The sequence below is a fragment of the Anolis carolinensis genome, unplaced genomic scaffold, assembly GCF_035594765.1.
Source record: "Anolis carolinensis isolate JA03-04 unplaced genomic scaffold, rAnoCar3.1.pri scaffold_14, whole genome shotgun sequence".
In the NCBI taxonomy this organism is placed as follows: Eukaryota; Metazoa; Chordata; class Lepidosauria; order Squamata; family Dactyloidae; genus Anolis; species Anolis carolinensis.
The window spans coordinates 134703-156732 of record NW_026943825.1 but is presented as its reverse complement, the minus strand read 5'-3'; the positions used below and the strand labels follow the sequence as shown (position 1 = coordinate 156732).

At 34.9% G+C, this 22030-nt stretch overlaps 2 protein-coding genes across 3 annotated transcripts in view; one reads left to right on the top strand and one right to left on the bottom strand.

The window, feature by feature from the left end:
• The first annotated feature begins 318 nt into the window (after positions 1-318).
• On the top strand, positions 319-20802 carry f11r (F11 receptor). 2 transcript variants are annotated; one of them, XM_062965317.1, is made up of 10 exons: positions 319-478; positions 11432-11482; positions 13563-13676; positions 14610-14747; positions 15726-15928; positions 16023-16125; positions 17372-17476; positions 19090-19099; positions 19476-19524; positions 20673-20802. In XM_062965317.1, exons 1-10 carry the CDS (start codon positions 418-420, stop codon positions 20706-20708), a joined length of 870 nt encoding a protein of 289 aa, XP_062821387.1. In that variant the 5' UTR covers positions 319-417; the 3' UTR covers positions 20709-20802. The 2 variants fall into 2 exon arrangements, 1 of the variants encoding a protein (XP_062821387.1); XR_010001317.1 differs by having other exon boundaries at positions 17372-17479; positions 19090-19524.
• Positions 16497-22030, bottom strand: part of drap1 (DR1 associated protein 1) — a 28112-nt gene continuing 22578 nt past the window's right edge. The window contains exon 7 of the mRNA XM_062965318.1: positions 16497-17622. Coding sequence (XP_062821388.1) covers positions 17457-17622 — 166 coding nt within the window. The 3' untranslated portion in view covers positions 16497-17456. The remainder of the gene's footprint in view (positions 17623-22030) is intronic.

The window sequence follows — 22030 nt, the reverse complement described above, 5'->3', positions numbered from 1 at the left end:
AGAGAGGAGACAGCCAATGGGATGCTGCGTTTTAGCTCCGCCTTTTACCTTTAAGTGAGTGAGATGCTGCCTCCTAGCTCCGCCCCCTTCCAAATACGGTGCAGCTTTCTAGCCCCGCCCCTTCTTTTTGAGTGAGAGAGGAGACAGCTAATGGGATGCTGCGTTTTAGCTCCGCCTTTTACCTTTAAGTCAGTGAGATGCTGCATCCTAGCTCCGCCCCTTCTCCTTGAGTGAGAGAGGAGACAGCCAATGGGATGCTGCCTCCTCCCCGTCCCGCCCTCCGCGGCCTCACCTGCCTGCGGGGGCGGGGCAAAGGGCGTGACTGGCGGGCGGGGCGGCCAATGAGGGCGCGGCGGAGCCTCACCTGCGTCTTTTTAGCCGAAGCGAAGGGCTCGGAGGCCTGAGAGGGACGAGGCCATGGCGGAGAAGAAGGCCGCGGCCGGAGCCTGGGTCTGGGCCTGCCTCAGCGCTGGCCTCGGTGAGTCAAGGGAACGAAGGAAGGAGAAAAAATAAATAAATCACATTATATCGATATAGTAATTCCCAAGGGAAGGAGAAATAAAACGTTTTTATATAAAAATAAATTTATTAATTAATGAAAAATAAAAGGGAAGGAAGGAGAAAAAAATAAACTAAATTATTTCTATATAGTACATTTAAAAGGAAGGAAGGAGAAAAAAATAAATTACATTATATCGATATAGTAATTCCCAAGGGAAGGAGAAATAAAACACTTGTATATAAAAATAAATTTAATTAATGAAAAATAAAAAGGAAGGAAAGAGAAAAAAATAAATTACATTATATCGATATAGTAATTCCCAAGGGAAGGAGAAATAAGACATTTTTATATAAAAATAAATTTAATTAATGGGAAGGAGAAATAAAATATTTTTATATAAAAATAAATTAATTAATTAATGAAAAATAAAAGGGAAGGAAAGGAGAAAAATAAACTAAATTATTTCTATATAGTACATTTAAAAGGAAGGAAGGAGAAAAAAATAAACTAAATTATTCCTATATAATACATTGAAAGGGAAGGAAGGAGAAAAAAATAAACTAAATTATTTCTATATAATACATTTAAAAGGAAGGAAGGAGAAAAAAATAAATTACATTATATCGATATAGTAATTCCCAAGGGAAGGAGAAATAAAATATTTTTATATAAAAATACATTTAATTAATGGGAAGGAGAAATAAAATATTTTTATATAAAAATAAATTTAATTAATTAATGAAAAATAAAAGGGAAGGAAGGAGAAAAAATAAACTAAATTATTTCTATATAGTACATTTAAAAGGAAGGAAGGAGAAAAAAATAAATAACATTGTATCAATATAGTAATTCCCAAGAGAAGGAGAAATAAAATATTTTTATATAAAATTAATTTAATTAATGGGAAGGAGAAATAAAATATTTTTATATAAAAATAAATTTAATTAATTAAAAATAAAAAGGAAGGAAGGAGAAAATAAAATATTTCTTTTTATATAAGAATAAATTAAAGAAATTAATAAGATTGTACTAGAGAGATATAAATTAAAAATAAGAGGAAAAGCTTGGTGAGTGCGGAAGGAAGAAAAAGAGAAAAAATAAAATTATAGTCTCACTAATCCAAGCTAAACGGGCCAGCAGAAGCTTGGATAAGCGAATATGTTGGATAATAAGGAGGGATTAAGGAAAAGCCTATTAAACATCCAATTAGGTTATAATTTTACAAATTAAGCACCAAAACATCATGTTTTACAACAAATTTGACAGAAAACGCAGCCATGTTATGTAGTAATTACTGTATTTACGAATTTAGCACCAATGTATTGACTACAAAAACGTTGACTATTAAAAGGCCGACTGCGTGGGATAATCCAGAACGTTGGATAAGCGAGACTCTCATGTACTAGCTTGCATACCTGGCAGGGCCCGGGTTATTTGAAAAGGGCATTGTTTGTTTTTGGATGTTAGGTAAACATCAGTGATTGATTTCAAAGAGCCTTGGTTTCGGTTACAAATAAATCCAAAAAAGGAAATTTTGAACCCAACTCAGAATCAAGGCTATTGACCCCTTTTTGCTCCTTGTTGTTGTTGTTGTTGTTGTCGGGCGCCTTCGAGTGGCTTCTGATTCAAGTTACTTATTCCGGGGGTTTGCCTTCCTCTGAGGCTGAGAGAGAGTGACCTGCCTGAGGCCGAGGAAATGAACACCGTCCTTTGAAATGCGATCCCAGAGGGATCTGAGAAGACAGACGGGACTCTGTCCAAAAGGCAGCAATGACGTTTGGAAAGATAGAAGGTAGCAATGCCATCGGAGGACAGGTGGAAAGGAAGCCTGACTTCGCCGAAGCTCCCTGGAAAAGACAATAATTCGCTTTGTTACAAGATTGTAATAATATCCATAATAATAATATGTACAATAATATCTATAATAGCAATAACACTGCATAATATGATTTTAACGATAATTATTATAATTTGTTGTTGTTATGGCTTCTCCCAATCCCCATGGGTGCCTTGGGTTAGCTGGGAGTCTGTGGAAATATTATTAGAGAGTCTATTGTATTGTTATTGTTATTATATTATTATTATTATATTACTATGGCTTCTCCCAATCCCCATGGGTGCCTTGGGTTAGCTGGGAGTCTGTGGAAATATTATTAGAGAGTCTATTGTATTGTTATTATATTATTATTATTATTATTATATTACTATGGCTTCTCCCAATCCCCATGGGTGCCTTGGGTTAGCTGGGAGTCTGTGGAAATATTATTAGAGAGTCTATTGTATTGTTATTATATTATTATTATTATTATATTACTATGGCTTCTCCCAATCCCCATGGGTGCCTTGGGTTAGCTGGGAGTCTGTGGAAATATTATTAGAGAGTCTATTGTATTATTATTGTTATTGTTATTATATTATTATTATTATTATATTACTATGGCTTCTCCCAATCCCCATGGGTGTCTTGGGTTAGCTGGGAGTCTGTGGAAATATTATTAGAGAGTCTATTGTATTATTATTGTTATTGTTGTATTATTATTATTATTATATTATATTATATTATTACTATGGCTTCTCCCAATCCCCATGGGTGCCTTGGGTTAGCTGGGAGTCTGTGGAAATATTATTAGAGAGTCTATTGTATTGTTATTGTTATTGTTGTATTATTATTATATTATATTATATTATTACTATGGCTTCTCCCAATCCCCATGGGTGCCTTGGGTTAGCTGGGAGTCTGTGGAAATATTATTAGAGAGTCTATTGTATTGTTATTGTTATTGTTGTATTATTATTATATTATATTATATTATTACTATGGCTTCTCCCAATCCCCATGGGTGTCTTGGGTTAGCTGGGAGTCTGTGGAAATATTATTAGAGATATTATTGCCTCTCACAATCCCCATGGGTTAGCTGAGAGCTTGTATTGTTATTATTACCCACTGGTGCCATGAGTTAGCTAAGAGTATAATTTATTATTTTTATTAATATTATTATGGCTTCTTTTGCGAGACAGGAGCCCTAGCGAATAGGGCCAGGTTGCAATTGCGGTGACACACAAACCTATGCCTGCCTTGCCTTCCAGTTGGCAAATGCGTCTTTTTGGGAAGAGACGGGCCGAACCCAAAGCAAGCCGGAGCATGTTTGTGGCTTCTTCCTTGCAATCAACGCCTCGTTGTTTTTAATTTAATTTAATGCTGAGCCAGAAAGAGACCCATTCGTGTCCAAATGGATCTGGATTCGAAAGAAGACTCCTATCGTTTTCCGTTGGGATAATAACATGGCAGGAATATCCCACAATGGTGTGTGTATGCGGCCGAGAAAAGCCATAAGAATAATGATAATCATCATGATAATAATAATAATAATAGACTCTCAAGTAACCCATGGAGATTTGCAGGAGTAATAATAATAATAATAATAATAATAATAATAGACTCTCAAGTAACCCATGGAGATTTGGAGGAGTAATAATAATAATAATAATAATAATAATAATAGACTCTCAAGTAACCCATGGAGATTTGGAGGAATAATAATAATAATAATAATAATAATAATAATAGACTCTCAACTTACCCATGGAGATTTGCAGGAGCAATAATAATAATAATAATAATAGACTCTCAAGTTACCCATGGAGATTTGGAGAAGCAATAATAATAATAATAATAATAATAGACTCTCAACTTACCCATGGAGATTTGCAGGAGCAATAATAATAATAATAATAATAATAATAATAATAGACTCTCAAGTTACCCATGGAGATTTGGAGAAGCAATAATAATAATAATAATAATAATAATAATAATAATAATAATAGACTCTCAAGTAACCCATGGAGATTTGGAGGAGTAATAATAATAATAATAATAATAATAATAATAATAATAATAATAGACTCTCAAGTAACCCATGGAGATTTGGAGGAATAATAATAATAATAATAATAATAATAATAATAGACTCTCAACTTACCCATGGAGATTTGCAGGAGCAATAATAATAATAATAATAATAGACTCTCAAGTTACCCATGGAGATTTGGAGAAGCAATAATAATAATAATAATAATAATAGACTCTCAACTTACCCATGGAGATTTGCAGGAGCAATAATAATAATAATAATAATAATAATAATAATAATAGACTCTCAAGTTACCCATGGAGATTTGGAGAAGCAATAATAATAATAATAATAATAGACTCTCAAGTTAACCACAGAGATTTGGAGAAGCAATAATAATAATAATAGACTCTCAAGTTAACCACGGAGATTTGGAGAAATAATAATAATAATAGACTCTCAAGTAACCCATGGCGATTTGGAGGAGCAATAATAATAATAATAATAATAATAATAATAATAATAATAGACTCTCAAGTTACCCATGGAGATTTGGAGGAGTAATAATAATAATAATAATAATAATAATAATAATAATAGACTCTCAACTTACCCATGGAGATTTGCAGGAGCAATAATAATAATAATAATAATAATAATAATAATAATAGACTCTCAAGTTACCCATGGAGATTTGGAGAAGCAATAATAATAATAATAATAATAGACTCTCAAGTTAACCACGGAGATTTGGAGAAGCAATAATGATAATAATAATAATAGACTCTCAAGTAACCCATGGAGATTTGGAGAAGCAATAATAATAATAATAATAGACTCTCAAGTTAACCACGGAGATTTGGAGAAGCAATAATAATAATAATAATAGACTCTCAAGTAACCCATGGAGATTTGGAGAAGCAATAATAATAATAATAATACATTAGAGTCTCAACTAACCCGTAAGAATTGGGAGATAATAATAACATGCTAACCTATGGCACCAATGGGCATTGGGAGAAGCCATAAAATAATAATAATAATAATACATCACACAGTCCTAGACACTTGGGAAGTGTTCGACTTGTGATTTTGTGACACGAAATCCAGCATATAGATCTTGTTTGCTGTGTCATACAATAATAATAATAATAATAATATGCTCTCAGCTCCAATAGCAAACAAATGTTATTTCACGTTCAAAATACGGTTCATGCCATGCTCTTCAGGCGATGCTTATAATAAAATGCCTAGGAAGCATATATTATTATTTTGACTTGAGTCCCAGCTCCAAGGCATCTCCTGCATAGCCAAGTATTCCAACAACAATAATAATAATACAGTAGAGTCTCACTTATCCAACATTCTGGATTATCCAACGCATTTTTGTAGTCAATATTTTCAATACATCATGATATTTTGGTGCTAAATTTGTAAATACAGTAATTACTACATAGCATTACTGCGTATTGAACTACCTTTTCTGTCAAATTTGTTGTATAATGTGATGTTTTGGTGCTTAATTTGTAAAATAATATAATAATAATAATGATAATAATAACTTTATTCTTATACCCCGCCCCATCTCCCCGAAGGGACTCGGGGCCGTGCCCAGACGTAACAATATAAAAATCATAACCTAATTTGATGTTCAATAGGCTTTTCCTTAATCCCTCCTTATTATCCAACACTTTCACTTATCCAACATTCTGCTGGCCTGTTTATGTTGGATAAGTGAGACTCTACTGTAGTAGTAGTAGTAGTAGTAATAATAATAATAATAATAGGGGATGCTCAAAGTGGATTTCTGCAAACCCCATATATTTAATAGGTTTTCCCCCCCTTAGGCCAGGCATCCTCAAAAGTTTGTTTTCCTAGTTTCTTTTCTCCAAAACAAAGCCTACAGTGCTAGATATTTAATCGTTCTGTGACTTCTATATATATAAAAGAGTGATGGCATCACGGCAGCGGACAAAACAACAAAAGTAAACACCCCCCAACCTCGAAAATTGACAGCACAACCCCTCATCCATGCCTCTAGGTTGATACAACAAAAAGAAAAGAAAAATAAAGTCCTAATTACAGGGAGAGGAATAATAGTTTTTATCCAATTGCTGCCAGTTAGAAGGCTAAGTTCTGCTCACTTGGTCTCCTAGCAACCCACTCAGCCCAGGGGACAGGCAGAGTTAGGCCTCACTTAGGCCTCTTCCACACTGCCAATAAAATACAGATTATCAGATTTGAACTGGATTATATGGCAGTGTAGACTCAAGGCCCACACAGCTATATAACCCATTTATAATCTTATATTATCTCCTTTGAACTATGGCTTCTCCCAATCCCCATGGGTGCCATAGGTTAACTGAGAGTCAGTTAGAAGGCTAAGCTCTGCTCACTTGGTCTCCTAGCAACCCACTCAGCCCAGGGGACCCTTTACCTTAACTACCACCAATTCCTCAATACTTTATTTCCCATACCACCAGACTTCGCCACAGCAACGCGTGGCCGGGCACAGCTAGTTATTATACAATAGAACACTGTTGGGCACGGTTTGCACTCTGTGTATGGTCAGGAACACTGTTTTGGCCATAAACCCCAGCGATTTGTTCTCAAAAGCCCTTCCTTCCTCTCTCGGGAAGGGAGCGGAAGACGCCTCCAAAACGTAGAAAAAAGACTGGAAATACCTGTCTGGCCGTTCAAGCAGGTTTTATGGCCAAAGGTGAAGCTCTTCCGTTTGGAGTCGGGGAGGGATCTATTTCCCCATTGAGAGAGCTTCTTCCCATCCTATATTATTATTATTTTATTATGACACAGCAAACAAGATAGATATGCTGGATTTCGTATCACAAAATCACAATTCAAACACTTCCCAAGTGTCTAGGACTGTGTGATGTATTATTATTATTATTATTATTATGGCACAGCAAACAAGATATGCTGGATTTCGTATCACAAAACCACAAGTCGAACACTTCCCAAGTGTCTAGGACTGTGTGATGTATTATTATTATTATTATTATTATTATTATTATTATTATGGCACAGCAAACAAGATAGATATGCTGGATTTCGTTTCACAAAATCCCAAGTCGAACACTTCCCAAGTGTCTAGGACTGTGTGATGTATTATTATTATTATTATTATTATGACACAGCAAACAAGATAGACATGCTGGATTTCGTATCACAAAATCACAAGTCGGACACTTCCCAAGTGTCTAGGACTGTGTGATGTATTATTATTATTATTATTATGGCACAGCAAACAAGATATGCTGGATTTCGTATCACAAAACCACAAGTCGAACACTTCCCAAGTGTCTAGGACTGTGTGATGTATTATTATTATTATTATTATTATTATTATTATTATGGCACAGCAAACAAGATAGATATGCTGGATTTCGTTTCACAAAATCCCAAGTCGAACACTTCCCAAGTGTCTAGGACTGTGTGATGTATTATTATTATTATTATTATTATTATGACACAGCAAACAAGATAGACATGCTGGATTTCGTATCACAAAATCACAATTCAAACACTTCCCAAGTGTCTAGGACTGTGTGATGTATTATTATTATTATTATTATTATGGCACAGCAAACAAGATATGCTGGATTTCGTATCACAAAACCACAAGTCGAACACTTCCCAAGTGTCTAGGACTGTGTGATGTATTATTATTATTATTATTATTATTATTATTATTATTATTATTATTATGGCACAGCAAACAAGATAGATATGCTGGATTTCGTTTCACAAAATCCCAAGTCGAACACTTCCCAAGTGTCTAGGACTGTGTGATGTATTATTATTATTATTATTATTATTATGACACAGCAAACAAGATAGACATGCTGGATTTCGTATCACAAAAGCACAAGTTGGACACTAGGATACTAATACTAGGATATTGTTGTTGTTGTTGTTGTCATAGTAATAATAGTTCTTTGTTTAATTCTATTTTAGCATTCATATGTCATAGGTTACTGATAATACTAGGATAATAATATATTAATGCTATAACATACCCCTGAATCCTATGTAACCTTGGGAAGGAAGCAGGACTTGGATGCGAGACCCCCAACAAATATCATATTTATTTACTTCCTGCCCTTTTTTAAAAAAAAACAGTTGCTCAATACAATGTACAATTGAAAACCTGCGACATATGAATACGATAGAATTCAATTTAAAAAGGGAGGAAAGGCAGGAAAAGGAAACGCCTGCCAAACAAAGGCATTTCCCGAAATAGGCTTCCTGTTCCTGCCTCCGAAACCCAAGTTTATGGCTTAATCTCTGGTCTGTCTTTGGCAAGAGAAAGAGGGCAAAAGCCACATGTGTTTTACACGCCTCACTGCCGTGGAATGTCAAATAACATGGGAAATTACTTTCGTTTCACGTTGTGGGCATTTCAGAGTCCAGCACCTTTTGCTGTGCTTTGCTATGGATTCCTTTGGAAAGCCTCTCCCTAAATTAAGGAATATGTGTGTGTTTTAGTGTTTTAACGTCACACACGATCTCTCCCTAGATGTATTAAATAATATATATGTCAAATGTGCCTATATATTAAGGAGAGGTAGGTAAGAAATAAAATAATAATTATTATTTTTAAATATGGCTACTTTTAATGTCACAAAGGTCTCCACCTAACAATGAATATATATATATATATATATACTAGCTGTGCCCAGCCACGCGTTGCTGTGGCAAAGTGGTGGTGGTATTGGTTAAAAATTGTTGTGTAATTTTTATTTGACTTTATTTGTATTTTTTAATTAATTTTATTGTAAGTTACCTTTTAATTTATTATATTTTATTATTTTCTTGTATAACTTTTAATTATTTTTTGTTATTATGTTATTCTATTGTATTAATTTTTTAGTGTTTTTTATTATTTTTTAGTGTTTTTTCTTATTTTTTATTGGGTTGCTAGGAGACCAAGTTGGAGGAGCTTAGCCTTCTAACTAGCAGCAATTGGATAAAAGCAATTATTCCTCTCTCTCTAATTAGGACTTTATTTTTCTTTGCTTTTTTGTTGTATCAACCTAGAGGCGTGGGTGATGGGTTGTGTTGTCAAATTTCGAGGTTGGGGGGCCTGTAGTTTTGTTGTTTTGTGGGTCGCCGTGATGCCATCACTCTTTTATATATATAGATTCTAGTATGTATATATACATACATACTAGCTGTGCCCGGCCACGCGTTGCTGTGGCGAAGTCTGGTGGTCTGGGAAATAAAGTATTGAGGAATTGGTGGTAGTTAAGGTCAAGGGTCAAGGTTTTCCCCTGACGTTAAGTCCATTAATGTGGAAGGGCCTTGAGTCTACACTGTCATATAATCCAGTTAAAATCAAATAATCTGTATTTTATAGGCAGTGTGGAAGAGGCCTAAGTGAGGCCTAACTCTGCCTGTCCCCTGGGGTGAGTGGGTTGCTAGGAGACCAAGTGGGCAGAGCTTAGCGTTATAACTGGCAGCAATTGGATAAAAACAATGATTCCTCTCCCTCTAATTAGGACTTTATTTTTCTTTTCTTTTTGTTGTATGAATGTAGAGGCATGGATGAGGGGTTGGAAGAAGCCTAAGTGAGGCCTAACTCTGCCTGTCCCCTGGGGTGAGTGGGTTGCTAGGAGACCAAGTGGGCGGAGCATAGCCTTCTAACTGGCAGCAATTGGATAAAAACAATGATTCCTCTCCCTCTAATTAGGACTTTATTTTTCTTTTCTTTTTGTTGTATGAATGTAGAGGCATGGATGAGGGGTTGGAAGAAGCCTAAGTGAGGCCTAACTCTGCCTGTCCCCTGGGCTGAGTGGGTTGCTAGGAGACCAAGTGGGCTGAGCTTAGCCTTCTAACTGGCAGCAATTGGATAAAAACAATGATTCCTCTCCCTCTAATTAGGACTTTATTTTTCTTTTCTTTTTGTTGTATGAATGTAGAGGCATGGATGAGGGGTTGGAAGAAGCCTAAGTGAGGCCTAACTCTGCCTGTCCCCTGGGCTGAGTGGGTTGCTAGGAGACCAAGTGGGCTGAGCTTAGCCTTCTAACTGGCAGCAATTGGATAAAAACAATTATTCCTCTCCTGATGTTTCGCCCACATCTATGGCAGGCATCCTCAGAGGTTGTGAGGTACCTCACAACCTCTGAGGATGCCTGCCATAGATGTGGGCGAAACGTCAGGAGAGAATGCTTCTGGAACATGGCCACACAGCCCGAAAGACACACAACAACCCTGTGATCCTGGCCATGAAAGCCTTCGACAACAAATTATTCCTCTCCCTCTAATTAGGACTTTATTTTTCTTTTCTTTTTGTTGTATGAATGTAGAGGCATGGTGGTAGTTAAGGTAAGATGTGTGTCAAATGCAACCATACGTTAAATACAGTGTCATGTTTTCAAAGTCACAAAGGGTTTGATGTCTCCAAAAGCAACCTGTGGATGTGTTGTCGAAGGCTTTCATGGCCGGGATCACAGGGTTGTTGTATGTCTTTCGGGCTGTGTGGCCATGTTCCAGAAGCATTCTCTCCTGACGTTTCGCCCACATCTATGGCAGGCATCCTCAGAGGTTGTGAGGTGTGTTGTCGAAGGCTTTCATGGCCGGGATCACAGGGTTGTTGTATGTCTTTCGGGCTGTGTGGCCATGTTCCAGAAGCATTCTCTCCTGACGTTTCGCCCACATCTATGGCAGGCATCCTCAGAGGTTGTGAGGTATGGAGACAACCTGTGGATGTTTTCTTTGCTCTGCCTGGGTTTGGAATGGACAAGGCGGCCTGGGATTCCACGCAGCCCTAGAGCGAGAAGACAGCGGAAAAGCCCGGGCGTGGGCCCCAGGCCGGGCAGGGCCAGGAGTCGCTTCCTGTGTAAGACAATGCCGTTCCTTCCTTCTTTGCCTTTGAGCTCCTGCTTCTGCAGAAGGAAGGAAGGAAGGACCCAGGCCATGTTCAACTTGCAAGATTGGCTTCTTTGCACATATTATGCCCTCACTCCCTTTGTTTTTTGCCCTCTCGAGAGAGGTTTCCTTGCAAACGAGGGTGGAAAGAAAAGGTTTTAATGCATTTTCCTCTCCTTCTCTGTAGTGTCCTCGGTCCTGGGACAGGTCAAAACTCTAGACGTTCCGGAGAACAGCGGTACGTACAGCCTTTTTAACCAGCATTAGAACTCTTCCCCATCTTGTATTTTAATTGTATCTTATCTCTTTCTTTTAATGATATTGTGCCCCACCTTGAGCCCCAAGGCAAGGCAGGTATAATGTATTATTATTATTATTAATAATAATAATAATAACAACAACAACATATTGTTATAATATTATATTATTATATTATATTGTTATATAGCATTATATATTATCAGATAGTATATTAATAATATATTGTTATAATATTATAATATTATATTATATAGCATTATATATTATCAGATAGTATATTAATAATATATTATTATTATATAATGATATATTAATAATAATAACATATTGTTATAATATTATATTATTATATTATATTATATAGCATTATATATTATCAAGATAGTATATTAATAATAATATATTGTTATAATATTATATTATTATATAGCATTATATATTATCAGATAGTATATTAATAATATATTGTTATAATATTATAATATTATATTATATAGCATTATATATTATCAGATAGTATATTAATAATATATTATTATTATATAATAATATATTAATAATAATAATAACATATTATTATAATATTATATTATTATATTATATTATATAGCATTATATATTATCCAGATAGTATATTAATAATAATATATTGTTATAATATAATATTGTTATATTATATAGCATTATATATTATCAGATAGTATATTAATAATATATTATTATATAGTGATATATTAATAATATATTGTTATATTATAATATTATATAGCATTATATATTATCAGATAGTATATTAATAATATATTATTACTATATAGTGATATATTAATAATAATGTATTGTCATAATATTATTATATTATATAGCATTATAGATTATCAGATAGTATATTAATAATATATTATTACTATATAGTGATATATTAATAGTAATGTATTGTCATAATATTATTATATTATATAGCATTATAGATTATCAGATAGTATATTAATAATATATTATTATAGTGAAATATTAATAATAATATATTGTTATATTATAATATTATTATATAGCATTATATATAATCAGATAGTATATTAATAATATATTATTATATAGTGATATATTAATAATATATTGTTATAATTATATTATATTGTATAGAATTATATATTATCAGATAGTATATTAATAATATATTATTATTATATAGTGATATATTACTCATATTATTGTGTACTATAAATATGTATATAGTAATATAATTATATTATAATTATATTGATAATAATAATATAGTAATTATGTATTATTATATAAGTAATATATTATTATATTATATTTGTCATATATTATGTATTATATTTATATTAATATATTATTGTATCATAATTATATTATTAGTAGAAATAATATATAATAATAATTGCTATTATTATTACACTGTATAACACGAATTCCTTTTCCTGAGTTATAAATGTCATTTCCTAATTGGTTCTATCACGAAAGCTGCAAAAACTTTTTTGTTGTGGGACATCCTGCTATAGCACATTTTGCTATATTATTATATAGTATTATAGGTTATTATCAGATCGTATATAATAATATATTATTATATAGTGATATATTACTCATATATTATTGTATACTATATATATTATATGTATATAGTAATATAATTATATTATATATTGATAATAATATAGTAGATTATGTATTATATCATAATTACATTATTATCAGTAATAATATAATAATTGCTATTATTATTATACTGTATAACACGAATTCCTTTTCCTGCGTTATAAATGTCATTTCCTAATTGGTTCTATCATGAAAACTGCAAAAACTTTGTTGTCGTGGGACATCCTGCTATAGCACATTTTGCTCTCAACTAATTTAACATAATTTCAGTCACAAAAAAAACAAAGTTTCTGGAGTAGAAAAACTCCTTTCAAAGTAAGGACCACACAGTTAAACAGGAAATAACACTTTCAAGCCAGGAACGGTTCAAATTTTATTACATACTGTTATTATTATTAATTTATTATTATTATTTTCCGTTCCAATTGTAGCGGTCAACTTGCCGTGCGAAGCCTATGGGTCGCAGGGGACCCCGAAACGGCAGGAATGGAAATTCCAGAGAGATGGGACCACCGTGTTATTCTATCACGACAATGAATTCACAGGTATATATGTATAGACACACACATATATATATTTGTGTGTGTGTGTTGCTGCACTATTGTTGTTGTTATTATTATTATTTATACTTGTGGTTCCTTCCAATTCTAGGATTGGATATTATTATTATTATTATTATTATTATGTTAGGTAGATAATACACTATTAGATAGGTTAGATAGGATCGCATTGACTGTAATACTGTTTGAAAATACACTTCTAATGGACATGTGGTCACACAGCTACTGAAGGGAGGATGGGATCGTGAAGGGGAAAACTAAGACACGCACCTATCCCGCAGTTTCCGACACTTCAGGATTCCCCAAACTAAAGCCTAAGTCTACCTGGTCTTTGGAGGTCTCTTTGCTTACTTATGGGCTTATGAGATCGTCTAGATGGTCTTTGGAGATCTCTTTGCTTACCTATGGCCTTATGAGACCTTCTAGATAGCTTTTGGAGGTCACTTTCCTTACCTATGGTCCTATGAGACCATCTAGATGGCCTTTGAGGGTCCCTTTCCTTACCTGTGGTCTTCTGATGGCCTTATGAGATCATCTAGATGGACTTTGAAGATCTCTTTGCTTACCTATGGTCTTATGAGATCATCTAGATGGACTTGGAAGGTCTCTTTGCTTAGCTACGGCCTTATGAGATCATCTAGATGGCTTTTGGAGGTCTCTTTGCTTACCTATGGTCTTATGAGATCATCTAGATGGACTTGGAAGGTCTCTTTGCTTAGCTAGGGCCTTATGAGATCATCTAGATGGCTTTTGGAGGTCCCTTTCCTTACCTATGGTCCTATGAGACTGTCTAGATGGCTTTTGGAGGTCTCTTTGCTTACCTAGATGGTCTTTGGAGGTCTCTTTGCTTACCTATGGTCTTATGAGACGGTCTAGGATCTTCTTTGGGTCTTCCTTCCTTTGTTTCTTCCTCCGCAGACGCCTACAAGGACCGGGCCGTCTTCTACCCCAACGAGATCCACCTCAAGTCGGTGACGCGAAAAGACTCGGGACTCTACACCTGCGAGGTCCTGGGCATCTCCTTCGCTCAGTCGCAAGTCAATCTCATCGTCCAAGGTAGGATTGTGTAGTATTATTATGATTATTATTATTACCACTATTATTATCCTCTCTGTCCTTTGGTCAAAGCCTTATCATTATTATTATTATTATTACTATTACTACCACTATTATTATCCTCTCAGTCCTGTGGTCAAAGCCTTATTATTATTATTATTATTATTATTATTATTATTATTATCACCACTATTATTATCCTCTCAGTCCGGTGGTCCAAGCCCTATCATTATTATTATTATTATTATTATTACTACTACTACTACTACTACTACCACTATTATTATCCTCTCAGTCCGGTGGTCCAAGCCCTATCATTATTATTATTACTATTATTATTACTATTACTACCACTATTATTATCCTCTCAGTCCTGTGGTCAAAGCCCTATCATTATTATTATTACTACTACTACTACTACCACTATTATTATCTCTCAGTCCTATGGTCCAAGCCCTATTATTATTATTATTATTATTATTATTACTATTACTACTACTACCACTATTATTATCCTCTCAGTCCTGTGGTCAAAGCCCTATCATTATTATTATTATTATTATTATTACTACTACTACTACTACCACTATTATTATCCTCTCAGTCCTGTGGTCCAAGCCCTATTATTATTATTATTATTATTATTATTAGCACTATTAATATCCTCTCAGTCCTGTGGTCCAAGCCCTATTATTATTATTATTATTATTATTACTACTACTACTACTACTACCACTATTAATATCCTCTCAGTCCTGTGGTCCAAGCCCTATCATTATTATTATTATTATTACCACTACTACTACTACCACTATTATTATCCTCTCAGTCCTGTGGTCCAAGCCCTATTATTATTATTATTATTATTATTATTATTATTATTAGCACTATTAATATCCTCTCAGTCCTGTGGTCCAAGCCCTATTATTATTATTATTATTACTATTATTATTAGTGTTATTATTATCCTCCTCCCAGTCCCGCCGTCGAAGCCCAAGGCGCAGGTCCCCTCGGTGGTGACCATCGGGACCAAGGCGGTCCTGACCTGCGTGGAGACGGACGCCAACCCGCGGCCGGTCTACAAGTGGTACCGGGACAACGTGGAGGTGCCGGCCGACCCCAAGACCAGCTCCCTCTTCCGGAACTCCTCCTACTCGCTGGACGACAAGACCGGGGTCCTGGTAGGTGCCGCCACCCCGGGGACCCCCGTTGGGCCTCCGCCCGGTCCTGGCGTTTGTGACGCGTCCTTTCTGCCCCTTGTTCCCTCTTCGCCAGGCTTTCGAGCCCGCCATGGCCTTCGACGCCGGAGATTATTACTGCGAGGCCTCCAACAAAGTCGGGACGTCCCAGAAATCGGACGCCGTGCGCATGGAGACCAGTAAGCAGGCAGCCCAAATCCTTCCGTTATTGTTACATACGATCATCATTATTATGGTTTATTTATATTTATTTATTACATCACTTCTACCTCCGCCCTTCTCGCCCCTCAGGGGACTCAGGGCGGCTTACAATATAAACACATGCATCAAAAAACAGTTTACATCAAATTTAAAAATCCATTAAGATTAAAAATTACAATAAAATTAAAATTAACATACTGTATATACTCGAGTATAAGCCTAGTTTTTATTTCATTTATTATTTTTCTCTATTATTATCGGTATTATCACATTTATTATTTTTCTCTATTATTACATTTATTATTTTTCTCTATTATTATTGGTATTATTACATTTATTATTTTTTCTACTATTATTGGTATTATTACATTTATTATTTTTCTCTATTATTATTGCTATTATTACATTTATTATTTTTCTCTATTATCGGTATTATTACATTTATTATTTTTTTCTATTATTATTGCTATTATTACATTTATTATTTTTCTCTATTATTACCGGTATTATTACATTTATTATTTTTCTCTATTATTATTGCTATTATTACATTTATTATTTTTCTCTATTATCGGTATTATTACATTTATTATTTTTTTCTATTATTATTGCTATTATTACATTTATTATTTTTCTCTATTATTATCGGTATTATTACATTTATTATTTTTCTCTATTATTATCGGTATTATTACATTTATTATTTTTCTCTATTACATTTATTATTTTTCTCTATTATCGGTATTATTACATTTATTATTTTTCTCTATTATTATCGGTATTATTACATTTATTATTTTTCTCTATTATTATTGGTATTATCACATTTATTATTTTTCTCTATTATTACATTTATTATTTTTCTCTATTATTATTGGTATTATTACATTTATTATTTTTTCTACTATTATTGGTATTATTACATTTATTATTTTTCTCTATTATTACATTTATTATTTTTCTCTATTATTATTGGTATTATTACATTTATTATTTTTCTCTATTATTATCGGTATTATTACATATATTATTTTTCTCTATTATTGTTGCTACTTTTACATTCATTTTACTCTATTATTATTATTATTATTATTATTACATTTATTATTTTACTCTGATCTTGTTATTGCATTTATTATTTTACTCTATATACTCTCGAGTTGTAGTCCAACCTTGTTTTTGTTTATGTATTAATTTTATTTCTGACATTTCTGCCCGCTTTAGGCGAGGTCAACGTGGGCGGCATCGTGGCCGCGGTGGTGGTCATCCTCCTCGTCCTGGCGCTGGTCATCCTCGGCGTCTGGTACGCCTACAGCCGCGGATACTTCAGCAGTGAGTATCTGGCTCGCTTTTCGAGTTTCCTTCCGAATCGATGGGTCTGAATGTCGGGAAAAACCCTGGTGTGTGATTGACAGTTTCCTCTATCGCACCTTCCCTTCATACGCTGTGCACCGGACCGATTGTCTGAGGGCAGGCTGTGAAAATCAACACAAACATTGCAGAGTATTATTATTATTATTATTATTATTATTATTATTATTATTACTAGCTGTGCCCGGGCACGCGTTGCTGTGGCTTTGTCTGCTGGTGTTGGTGAGAACTTGTTGAGGCAGTGGTGGTATTGAATGTCTGTTGTATGGTTGTCTTTATGTTTAGCATGCACACTGAAGTGGATTATATGGCAGTGTGGAGTCAAGATAATCCAGTTCAAAGCAGATAATAGAAGATTCTAAATGGGTTATATAGCTGTGTGGAAGGGCCTTGAGTCTACACTGCCATATAACCCAGTTCAAATCTGATAATCTGTATTTTATAGGCAGTGTGGAAGAGACCTAAGTGAGGCCTTACTCTGCCTGTTCCCCTGGGCTGAGTGGGTTGCTAGGAGACCAAGTGGGCAGAGCTTAGCCTTCAAACTGACAGCAACTGGATAAAAACAATTCTTCCTCTCCCTGTCATTAGGACTTTAATTTTCTTTTCTTTTTGTTGTATCAACCTAGAGGCGTGGATGATGGGTTGTGTTGTCAAATTTCGAGGTTGGGGGGCCTGTAGTTTTGTTGTTTCGTCCGCTGCCCTGATGCCATCACTCTTTTATATATATATATATATATATATACATACACACACACTAGCTGTGCCTGGCCATGCGTTGCTGTGGTGAAGTATGATGGTATGGGAAATAAAGTATTGAGGAATTGGTGGTAGTTAAGGTAAAGGGTCCCCTGGGCTGAGTAGGTTGCTAGGAGACCAAGTGGGCAGAGATTAGCCCTCTAAACTGGCAGCAATTGGATAAAAACAATTCTTCCTCTCCCTGTAATTAGGACTTTATTTTTCTTTTCCTTTTGTTGTATCAACCTAGAGGCGTGGATGATGGGTTGTGTTGTCAAATTTCAAGGTTGCGGGGCCTGTAGTTTTGTTTTGTCCACTGCCCTGATGCCATCACATATATATATATATATATATATATATATATATATATATATATATGGTTAAGATCAGTACTCTTAACTCCTCTGGGGTTTGATTCATAAACGAAAACTTGTTGTCGAAGGCCTTCGTGGCCGGAATCACTGGGTTGTTGTGCGTTTTCCGGGCTGCGTGGCCACAATCCAGAAGTTTCCTCAATTTTCGGTGTGGAAGGTATTGCCGCCTCTCGCCTCCTCGGCACCCTTCTACTGAACAAGTTTATTTATTTATTTATTATTTATTTATTGTAAATTATATTGTATATATAATTATATATATATAATTAATATTATTATATTGTATTATTAGTATTATATCGTATTACAATATAGTATTATGAATATTATATGTATATACAATATGTTATAATTATCATATATTATTGTAAATTATATTGTGTATATATATATATATATATACACACACGTATATATTAGTTGTTTGCCTTAACGCCCGTTCTTTTCTCTCTTTTTTTCCAGAAAGAAAAGAGTGAGTAGAAACTCATCCGGTGGAGTCATTTTCCCGGTTCATTCTGCCCTTGGCACAAGGCCTCCCGACAACCACATACGACTAAGTAGCTATTTGTCGTTCATTATGTTTTCCTGTCTCAAAGGTATTAATTAACACTTGCATCCTGCTGCGACTTAATGAGAGATAGGATCCCCCCCCTTTTTTTTTTTTTTTGGTCTAACTGTTTTGAGGAGGAGAGTTTGGCCTTTGGAAACAGTGGAGGGGGAAGACTACACGGTTCCCGCGCCGCCTCATGATTTCGCCATGAATCCCCTTAAACTATTGTTATTTTTCTTCCTCTTTTGTCCTTTTACTTCCTCTTTCGTTTTCTAATCCCTTTCCGGTCTCTTTTCAGCGGCTCCAACAAGAAGGTCATTTACAGCCAGCCTTCCAGCCGCAGCGACGTAAGTAAACGAAAATGAACGAACTCGCTCTCTGTTTCTCGGGAAATTTTGAGCCCGTAAAAGGCAGTGACTCACAAGTTTCGACATGAAAATGCGTGACTCACCCTTGGACTCGAGTGAACGAGCAGCTGTTTATCTCGATACGGTTTGCGTGGTTGGAAGAGAAAAACGTCCGGGTGGAAGATGTGCCAGAAAAGACCCAAAACCCAACAAGAATATCACCTCAAGTATTGGCCTACAACAACAATAATAATATTAATAATATAATATAAAAAAATAATTTAAAAGAAATAATAATAATATAAAATTATAATAATTGTTATAATCTATATATATATATAAAAGAGTGATGGCATCACGGCGACCCACAAAACAACAAAACTACAGGCCCCCCAACCTCGAAATTTGACAACACAACCCATCATCCACGCCTCTAGGTTGATACAACAAAAAGAAAAGAAAAATAAAGTCCTAATGACAGGGAGAGGAATAATAGTTTTTATCCAATTGCAGCCAGTTAGAAGGCTAAGCTCCGCCCACTTGGTCTGCTGACAGAAGGCTAAGCTCTGCCTACTTGGTCTCCTAGCAACCCACTCTGCCCAGGGCCTCAGTTTCGCTGTTTAGTTTAAATTAGAAATGGTCAGAACATTAGAGAGTCATCTCTGGTTGCTTGAGAGTTTGTATTAATACTATGACAGTTGGCTCTCATTTAACCGGCACCTGTGGGGAGCGGTTGATGTTGGATAACTGAGAGGTGACTAATAGCAGCACGCACACTTGCCACACCGAGACTATTCAGTGTATTCCAGCTCACCAAACTAGGATTACAATAGGAAGAAAACGGCCACACTTTGCGGCTGCAAGGCTGTTCACTGCTAATCCACCTGGCCAACAAACAAATCCAAAAAGCCACAGCCAACGCGTGGCCGGGCACAGCTAGTAATATTACATAATACTATAAAATACTAATACTAATAACATAAAATAAATAATAAAAATAATATTAGAAAGCGTGCCTATCATTTGAATTGTGCTCCTTACTAAATATATCTTGAGGCTCATATTAATTGCCTCTGTCCATGGTAGAGTCTTTGTTTTCTGTATTTAATTTAATTTAATTACATTTAATTTCTCTCTCCGCTTTCCAGGGCGAATTCAAACAGACGTCTTCCTTCTTGGTCTGAAGCCCGACTACGATCCGGCCTCGTCTTCCTGTTGTAAATGTTCTCTTGACGAATCTTTTGTAATTAAGTGTGATTTTTAAAACAGATTTTTTTTTTTTTTTAAAAAGGGATTTAGTGTGACATGTTCAAGACCTTCCGAGAAATGCCTTAAATCTGATTAATCTTGAGTTGATACGAGACGCCGGACAGACAGCTCCGCCTTGTGTGCCTTTATAAATACACATATTATTATTATTATTATTATTATTATTATTTGTAATTTTATATGCTGGACGAGAAAATAAAGGTCGAGTCTCTTTGGGCCTCCGATCCCGTGTTTGCCGGTGTTTTGGGTCCGATAGGATGGGTTCGTCTCCAAAGGTTTAGTTGTAAAAAAATAAGGTTTGAAGAAGAACGTTCATAACAACGTAACATTGTGAAGGTGGTTATAAGGAAAATTGTGGAATTAGAGCAACCTGACTTATTCGGTCGTTTGTGTGAAATAAATTGTAAGGAGAATTGCGAAACGTTTGCAACCTGAACGTCAGTCGTTCTCATGAAATAAATTGTAAGGAAAATTGCGAAATTTGCACAACCTTAAGTTCGGTCGTTCTGTTGAAATTTGTTGTATGGAAAATTGGGAATTGATAGCAAAATTCTAAGGAGAATTGCAAAATTTAAGTCATTCTAGTGAAATAAATTATAAGGAGAATTGCAAAACGTTTGCAACCTGAACGTCCGTCGTTCTCGTGAAATAAATTGTAAGGAAAATTGTGAAATTTTCACAACCTTAACTTCGGTCATTCTGTTGAAATTTATTGTATGGAAAATTGGGAAATGATAGCAACCTAACTTCAGTCGTTCTCGTGAAATAAATTGTAAGGAGAATTGCAAAATTTCAGTCATTCTAGTGAAATAAATTATAAGGAGAATTGCAAAATTTTTACAACCTCATCCAGTTGTTCTCGTGAAATAAATTGTAAGGAGAATTGCAAAATTTTTGCATCCTTATCCGGTTGATCTAGTGAAATAAATTGTAAGGAAAATTGCAAAACGTTCGCAACCTGAACGTTGGTCGTTCTCGTGAAATAAATTGTAAGGAAAATTGCGAATTTTTCACAACCTTAACTTCGGTCATTCTGTTGAAATTTATTGTATGGGAAATTGGGAAATGATAATCTAACGTCAGTCGTTCTCGTGAAATAAATTGTAAGGAGAACTGCAAAATCTTGGCAAGCGTAATCAGTCATTCTAGTTCAATCAACTGCAAGGACGATTGGGCAATCACAGCCACCTGGTTCTGGTCGTTCTGGTCAAGGAAGTTCTAGGGGAAATGGGGTCCC